The 8,870-nt window shown below is 41.8% G+C and overlaps 1 protein-coding gene and 1 non-coding gene across 3 annotated transcripts in view; one reads left to right on the forward strand and one right to left on the reverse strand.

Annotated features, from left to right (window-relative positions):
* Positions 1-687: 687 nt before the first annotated feature.
* fgd5a (FYVE, RhoGEF and PH domain containing 5a) overlaps positions 688-8,870 on the reverse strand; it is a 40,651-nt gene continuing 32,468 nt past the window's right edge. Inside the window, exons 13-21 of one of the 2 annotated variants that reach the window (XM_008409583.2) lie at positions 6,089-6,172; positions 5,894-5,973; positions 5,290-5,386; positions 4,916-5,053; positions 3,934-4,036; positions 3,721-3,857; positions 2,917-3,018; positions 2,306-2,460; positions 688-2,097 (exon numbers count right to left, since the gene is read on the reverse strand). In XM_008409583.2, the coding sequence (XP_008407805.1) occupies positions 2,061-2,097; positions 2,306-2,460; positions 2,917-3,018; positions 3,721-3,857; positions 3,934-4,036; positions 4,916-5,053; positions 5,290-5,386; positions 5,894-5,973; positions 6,089-6,172 (933 nt within the window). In that variant the 3' untranslated portion in view covers positions 688-2,060. Of the gene's footprint in view, positions 2,098-2,305; positions 2,461-2,889; positions 3,019-3,720; positions 3,858-3,933; positions 4,037-4,915; positions 5,054-5,289; positions 5,387-5,893; positions 5,974-6,088; positions 6,173-8,870 lie in introns of both variants that reach the window. The other variant, XM_008409582.2, reaches the window with a different exon arrangement.
* On the forward strand, positions 3,581-3,652 carry trnae-cuc (transfer RNA glutamic acid (anticodon CUC)). The gene has a single exon. It is a non-coding gene; the product is annotated as a tRNA-Glu (tRNA).

Raw genomic sequence — 8,870 nt, forward strand, 5'->3', positions numbered from 1 at the left:
TGTTGCTCCGCCAAACTAAGACACGCAGACCTGTTTCACGTGTGTTAAGCCCTCTGGGTTGCCGTAGTTTTAACCGTTACCCCACAAAGAAACGGGTTTGAATGTCGGTTGGGCAAGTTTGTCAGGTTCTAATTTCTCCCCATGCCATTCAAAATGTATTCGGTTTATTGGCTACTCAAAGGTACCCTTCTGTGTATTTCCATTTCCTGTGTAAAACAATAACCACTTCCTGTTCAAAGAGAACGATGGTTTATAGTTTTATAAAGCACTGTTTGCGTTAAGTGCTGATATTCTTCAGATTGTTTTAAGGCCTGTTTGATATTTAGCCTCTCAGATTAGCTGTTAACTTCAGGACCAACCAATCTGAATTTATCCCTAATGCAGACGCTACAGAGTGTTATACTGCAGGTGACGACTGCCTATGAAACCAATTCAGATATCCATGAACAGATGATGCAAACCTGCCCCCTGCTGGTGAAAGATATACTTACCTCACCTATGTTTGACTATTCAAGACACAGCGTGCGATTGTCAGCCTCACACCGGCGTTTATTTATCACCAGCGGGGTAAATGCCGCTTCTTTAAGTGTGCATTCTGTTAGAGAGACGTGATGCTATTATACACAACTGGATCATATTTCACCAAAGCAACAAATCTCTTCACGCTGCAGAAAACCCAACGCCGTACACCGTTAAAAGTTGTTTATTTCATAATGCTTCTATGTACACAAACATTTACAATGCCCTATATGACGGAAATACAATCCATTATAAGACTACTGATGTAAGGAAACGGGTAGAAAAACTGAAAAAAAAAAAAAAAGTTTTAAAGATAAAGCTGTGAGACGGGTTGAAGTGTTACAGATAACTGCTTCTAAATGCATTAATGATGAAAGATGCGAATGCCTGTGTTAGTTAAAGCAGATGAAATAAATCCAGGGTTCTTTCTTCTGATGAAGGCAGATCACTTTACTCCAGCCGATAATACTTTACAAAGAAAAATGCTTCAATAAAAAAAAAAAGCCACAATACTATATTCTTGTGTTTGAGTTTCAGTAACTGATAAAAAAAAAGAAAGGAAAAAAAACATGTTTCCATACAGTACTGTGATAATATAAAGGATAAGGAATACATTTAATTTCAGGCACATTCAATAATTATAATAATAATAATAATTAGAGCAAATGTAACTGCATTCAACTGAGTTGGCACTTCAGAACAATCAGATTTTGTTACCATGTAGAAACTTACAAAACAAAGTTCAAAGCATAGTTCATAATAATTGTTGACATACTTTTGATATGGAGGCATTCTGAGGGTCATATTTTTGTTTTTTTACAATGAATTCAGTAAAACTTCACATGAAACACAATGTTTTCAAACAGTTAGGAACAACTCTTACTCAGAGTATCATATGACACCAACTTTATACAAATAAATCCGATATTTCACCGTAATATTCGGCATATTTATATTCATAACCAGAAGTAAAATGTCGGTAAATGGCTCCTCGTTTACAAAGTGTGGATGTTGCTGTGCAGCTGCTTTTTACTTTTTGCTGGTCCAGTCTGATGCTTTTTTTATTATTATTATTATTTTTTTTTTAAACTTTGAAATAAGCAAAGTTTTCTCCTGCAGAGGTGAAAACCTTTGGATGTTTTTAGAGATTAAAATACAAAGAAGTAATCTAAAAAGAAAAAAAAAATCTGGTAGATCTGTACAGTCAGGTTTGTTGTAAAAAGTTGAAACATAGAAGAAAATAGCTTCTGTCTCAGGCTTCTTCTTCTTCTTTCTTCTGAAAAGAAAAAGGCTCCCATGGGGTTTTTTTTTCTACTTTGTATTGCCTGAAGAGTTTATAATTCATCATGCAAAAACTCATCTTCTTCACAGACTGACAAGTTCAGTTCCTTGCCACCGGGGGGCAGCCTTCTCAGGAATCCAGTGATTTTGTTTTTCTTCCATTTGACATCAGACGAGCTGAATCTTTCTTGGTCAGTAGGTAGTTTTGTTGTGCTAGCAGCTGCACACAGCAGGGTGTGTTAGCCCAAGGCAAGCAGGTGCTATAAAACTGTGGCCTCCTCGATGGCGTTGACCCATCTGAAACACACAAACTAAACATTTAGCATTTTAAAAACAAATATCCATATGTAAACCTGTATAACTTAAAATCAGCTTTTTTTCATCAAAATATTTATTTTAATCGACAAAAAAAGCGACGTGGCTTCAGGGTCATGTACTCGAAATGACTGCAAATGAATGTATGTACAGAAACAAGCCCCTCCACGCCTCAGACGGCAGCGCCGACCTGCGAGCGGTGTGCTGGTCGTCGGCTCTGAAGGTGTAGTACAGAGTTTTCTTGTGATACAGCTGGAACACGTTGCTGCTTTCTTCTCCGTCTGGCTTCTCCGTCAGCTTGACGGTGAAACCCTGCAGAGGTAGACTTTCCGAAGCCACTTTATCCTGAAGCAAAAAAGAAGAAGAAAAACACATAGTTAAAAACCATCAGACGTGGTGCAAAAATCACAAGGAGCGGTGAGCAGCGCTGCTGGTAAGAGCTGGAAGAAAACAGCAGGCGTTTTATTTTTTCCAAGAACAGCAAAGCGGTGCAACAAAAACAGCCTGTGCATTTGTGAGGAGAAAGAGAAAGAGAGAGAGAGACAGAGAGAGAGCACAGAGAATCCCCTCCATTAGTAATTCAGCGATTTACCGGTGAGACCGAGAGAGCTTGAAGAAAGGTTGAAAAATGGCCCCCGACATCAAGAAAAGGGAGGAATAGATGTTGCAAAGAAAGAGCATGCCTTCTTGATTGAGCCAGAATGGATTTGCATAATGATAATGGGATGGTGGGAGTGTTCTGGGGCTGGTGCGGGAGACTCTGTGCCCCCTCACCTCACGGGTTGTGAAGGTGTAGAGCACCTTATCTTTGAGGAGGAACCACAGCCTCTTCCACTTCCTTTTGCTCTTCTTCCGGCGCTGCAGGCTGCCGCTCATGGTGGAGCCATCCACACCGAGTGACGCCTGGCGACGACGATGGGGCCGCGACAGAGAAATGACACAAACGTTAAAGTGAAAGACTAGAAATGGGTGTTTTATGCTGGATGGCTTTACGTTAACGGTGTCCAAAGTGCGGCCCGGGGTAGTCTTTGTTTTGAGCCTACATAAAGGAACTGATGAACATCGAGACTTTTCTGTATGGAACCTTCAATGCCAAAATTATATCTTAAATAGACAATTTTAGCTGCTAAACAAGTGTTTTTTTTAATTAACTGTGTTAATGTAAGTAGAGCCACAAATCTCCAGCCACTTTATACTCAGATTTAATCACACCTAATAATTAAAACGCACCAGTTAAGGGTTTTCACAGATCTCATTTTTGTTGCCAGGACTAAACTAAAAATGATATTATTACCAACAAGTTAGGAAACAAAACAACTTTTAAACCTTTTGTCAAACATTTCATTAAAATATCACATTTGAAATAAGGCAGGGAGCTAACATGAACCCAGCTGGCAGCTGCTCAGCTCAGCTGTCATGGGAGCCGGACATTCCAGGCGTCAGAGGAGGAGCACAACTCCAGAGCTCCCTGGTGGTCTAGTGGTTAGGATTCGGCGCTCTCACCGCCGCGGCCCGGGTTCGATTCCCGGTCAGGGAACAGTTTCTATTTTCTGATTATCTAACAAGTTGCATACGGTGGACAAACAACAGTGATCTCTATCCCACCTGGCTGAGGTTGGAGCTGCTCTTCCTGGACTTCCACAGACTGGGAGGCTGCAGGCTTTGGAAGACAGCAGAGAGCGGCCGACTGGCCCGATGAGTCCGAGGGCTTGAGTTACCGCACGCTCCCGATATGCTGCCGCCTGCAGACGTGCACAACATTCAACGTCCCGCTGACTCCGTTCTCAGCTATGATCCTTAAAAAAACCAAGTGGTCACCTCTTTTCCTGAGCTCAGCGTAGCAGTGGTCACACACTTTGGCCATTCTGTCCTTCAGGTACTTCAGAGGGTATCTGTTCCTGGAACAAGCTCGACACACCACCTGCTCAAACACATGGAACGGATCAGTGTGCTTTATGTGAGATGTTCAGGACACATGGAAATAACTGCAAACCTACACAGCTCATTATCAAAACATTAATAATCTCCTACATAGGCTGAGCTCAAACAGTCATCGATAGAAATGAACCAACAATGTTGTGGTTCATTTCCACAGCACTGATGCATCTCTTGAAATAAGCTGTAAGCAGATTTGCACGCCAACAAAGCGCTACAACAGAAAGTATGTCTCACTAGAACACACACTTCAATGCTCTTACTTTCTGAGCAGTCTATTAAAGCCTGTATCTCTACTGTGAACCTCTTTCAATGTTTTTTGAACTAGAATACGATATTGAAACTCACTAAAAAGTTTATTCCTGCCAGTTTTGAGGAGAAATTAGGGCCAAAATGTCGGATTGATATGTTGTCACATGTTGTAATTTTAGCTATTATATCACTATTGTGTTTAGACGGAGAATTGATTTTCTATGGTATCTTTACATCATGTTTTATTGACGCATGCTAATATTAGCATACAGCAGCTACTCCGCTGGAGCAGTGGTGGTTCATCATCTATTATAAAATTATAAAAGAACTGAGCGCAGCAATTGTAAGTGACAACAGAGCTTTTAGCCAATAAAGAATGAAATGCTAATGTGGCTCCATGTCACTTTAATGTTAGCATATGCTAACATGGACATGGCTGTTTGTTTTCAAGAGATTGTGGGTCGTAGAAGCTCAGCTGAGAAGTAACGTGGGTGATATCATCAGCCTCAGCAGAGAAAAAGCAGTATTTGACGTTTATCTTTCAGATAACAAGCATAAAAACTCGTCCTTTCTTCCTTTTTTATGAAGATCTTTAGAGTTTAGTGGACCGTACCTTTCCACAAGCATTGCAGTGGTGTCGTCTGAGTGTGAGGCTGAAATCTGTGGTGCAGTTCATGCACATCATCACCTGGGAAACTGGCACAAGCACAGGCGCGGCCTCACCGAGAGCCATCCACAGTTTCTCACGGGCCTGTTGGAACAGCGTTGGAATGATCCTCACATGCTACAGCTAAAAACGCTCCAGTCAACAGAACTAATTTAGCTAATTCCAGTAGACAGATAACCCAGAGATGAATTACAGTTTTTTTATTTTTTTTTTGCCACTATCTTTAGGGTCTTTCATCTGCAATAGTTAACTGAACATTTTGAGGTTAATGGATGTTTGTAATACAGATAACGATTTTATTTCATAATTTCCTACTTTACCTCACTGCATGGACCACCAAAGGTGCAGAGTCCTGCAGCGTGATCCGCGATGGCTCGACTCAGAGTGTGAAACCAATCCTCTCGCTCTCCTACAGAACTGAGAAAAAAAAAAACACAAAAAATATTTTAAACATAAAAATCATGTTTTAGACTCATTTAGGTTTCCGACTTTCAGCGGAAGGCTAAACATTTTGCAGCAAAGTTTTTATCCTTTTGTATTTTATGGAGAATGCTGAACTTGGAAATGCTGGCAACCTTTTGAAAGTCTCCATTGTGCAGAAAGGTCCTACCCTCAGAGACTTCAGTTTACAGACACTGGCCAAGCTAACTTCGCTAGTTGCTAAAATAAGATCTGAAAACTATTTCGTTTTTGCCTTGAAGCACAAATACAGGGTGACTGCTTCCTCACACACACGGCTCTCTGCTCTTAACATAAATAATCGATGATCGCTCGCAGTAGGAATATTTAAAAATACACATATATATATATATATATATATATATATATATATATATATATATACATATTTGGAATGCCATGTCCTTATAGCTCTAAAAGAGAAATAAAAATTAGCTGAAACCTGCAGCTGCTGGCGTTGCTCACCTGGCAGAGAGAGTGATCGTGACGTCGGACACCTCGATCCGAAGGCAGTTGAGCACGTTGTCCACTACGGGTTTGCTCACCTGTGTGCGCACAGCAGAGATACGAAACGGGGAAAACAGTGGGCAAGTGTGTGTGTGTGTGTGTGTGTGAGGAAAGCATAAATGAAAATAAGTCATCAGAAAAAATTGTGCTTACCTTCATCCCTGACAGGGACAGTGTGTTTTTGAGTCTGTATTTTCCATCTTGTTGTGGGTAGGTGTACAGCATAATATCATTCATCTGTTCGGGAGAGAGAAAAAAAGAAAATCGGAGGAATGAGATTGAGATCATTCTAATTGGATAAATGGGAAGCCTAAGATTTATCAATGATAACGTATGTAATGCATGTAATACCTCTCTCCGACACAAGGTGGCGGTTCAGCTCTGCTTCAAGAGAGTCTCTATTTAAAGTGCTTGTTCCGAGTTTTTTTGTTGTGTTGCAGTATTTATGAGCAGTCAGTGTCTTACCTGCGGTGGTCAGCAATCCGAGGTTGGAACTATAAGAAGAATTTCTAAAAGCAGGAATCCCTTCATGATTCATGGCTTTTTACTGACTTTTCATGTTTTAAATGAAATGACAATACAAGTAAATTAAAAAAAAAATTTCCTCAATTTTGGGTGTTTTCTTTTCAGTGGTACTTTAAATGTCCCATTCCCATGCCTGCACACAGCAGAACTTTAAAGCAAATGTTTGTTTGGATACAGCAATAAAGAGTTCTAATAAGCCCAACACGCCATTGTTTTATGAAAGGTATTTCATAACACAGACAAAAGAAATGACATCATTGGTCACACCTAATGTGTGCTCTAAACATCCGCTGGGGCCCGAGGGGCAGCATCCAGGAATTCTCCGCCCTGCTCCGGACCCCCCACCACCCAGAGGCTTCTCAGGCTACAGAGGAGCAGGACTGGTGAAGGTGGAGCCTGTGCCACCTTCACCACAACAACAACACACAAACAGTCCCACTAATCTTTTTGTTGTTTGTTTTGTTTCTTTTTTAGCTAGGTGGCTGGAGACAAAATAGTGCGTGGCAGCCAAGCCGGAGCGACCTTTGGGCTGCGGCCACCGGGATTTTTTGGGAGCTCCACCCTGTGCTGCTCGTTTACTGAAAGATTCCTTCCACAGAGACGCCGACGTGGGCTGAGCAAACAGACTTCGCAGGGCTGACCCATGAGTACGCGACCCCCTTTGCGCGTCATATTTCATTTTTCAGCTGTCCATTTGCCTTCCTCCTTCCTTCTGTTAATTCCTTGCTCAATCTAAGGGCGTTTTCACACCTGATAGTCCGGTAGACTCGGCTCGATTGGGGACCAAAAATGCAATGTTTGTTATATTTCCAGTTGGACTGGTTAGCTTTCACACTGTGTCGAACGATATGAACTAATTGCTTCCTGTTTCCTCCCTCACCTGTGGTGGCGCTGCTCTAAGAACTTACTGAGGAAAACGACATAAAAACCTCTGAAGAAGACATGAGCGCAATTTCCTTCTTCGCAAAATGTAAACAAAAGTGGACTAGCGTCAGTTTTTTAGCGGTTGTAGTTTCTGTTTTGTCGTCATGAGCCATTTCTCACACGTTTGTTTGGGTAGTATTTACCCAGAATGCACTGTGCTACGGTCGGCATCCTGTTTTTGAAGGAGTCTCCGGTCCGCTTCCATCCACGTTTGCAATCGAACTGCGCCATACTTTACTTGTACCGAACTAAGACATAGGTTCATGCCTCTGCAAACAGAACCAGACTTTCTAGGCAAACACACTAGAATTCGATTAAAGCGGACTAAATGGGGCTGGTGTGAACACACCTAAGTTGGTTTTATTTCTTCTCTTGGCCAAGGATTGGTTGCACCTTTTGTGTGTCTCTGAGCAGACTGATAGCTTTCCATCTTCACAGTTTGGACTCTCCATTGCTAAAAGCCCCCAAAATACCAACCAACCCTCTGGTGACAGCAGACTTTAGGGGGGTGGATATGACTTTACAGTAAAAGTGTTTAGCTGCAGGTGGAAGAAGACAATGGAGGACGTGTCGGCGCAGAACGAGAAAAGACTAATTAATCCACGGAGCATCTTTATGTTTTAGTTGGATTAACCAAGAGGAGCCCAAACCCTAAACGCTGCTCCTGCGGATGTCTCGCCGAAGCATATTTCATAACATGAGACAGCGCTGATTGCACATGGAACAATAGAGTGGGCTTCTCCATTTCACATTATGTGTTTGTGTAACACCCCCGCCCCTCTTCTGCCGCCTCCTCCCCACATTCTACAGGGTGTCTGGCCTTCACTTCGCTGTCAGTCCTCCTCCCAATACACAGGAAGCCGGCATCCAGTGACCCACACCAAACATCCTGTAAGGAAGCGGGGCCCTTGAAAACAAGTCCTGAGAGGGGTGGAGAGGAGACAAGTGGAGAGGGAGGACCTTGCTGGACGGGTGTGGTGTTTAGTGGAGGTCCAGCAGCCTTGGCCTCGCGCCCCTCCGCCCTCACAAGCTCACCTACCTCCACCCAACATTCCTTGACACAGATAAAGCCAGCAGCAGGTGCCTTAAACCAGAAGTCCCTAATCAGACTCATTAGGTCCTGAGATTCTCTACAGAAATGCGTCCTGATCATGAAAATTATTATTGTAAGGTCTTTTTATGTACAAATTCAATAATATACAGGGTTTGCGTTATCTTCTTGGTGGGTTGGAAGGTTGTACAAACCGCTTATATGAGGACTAACTGTGGTTAATGTGTCAGCAGTATGTGGTAATAACTTGAATCTATGGAGAGTGAAGAGTGCCACATTACAATGAACCAATAACTTATGAAATAATTATTCAAATATTTAATGAAGTTATTAAAACTAAATAAATTCAGAAATCCTTTATTAAATATAGAATTAATTGTATGTGTCGTATGTGTCTCAATCAAATATTGATTTCATAAAAAAAAAAAAAAAAAA

This window comes from Poecilia reticulata, linkage group LG5, assembly GCF_000633615.1.
Source record: "Poecilia reticulata strain Guanapo linkage group LG5, Guppy_female_1.0+MT, whole genome shotgun sequence".
Lineage (NCBI taxonomy): Eukaryota > Metazoa > Chordata > Actinopteri > Cyprinodontiformes > Poeciliidae > Poecilia > Poecilia reticulata.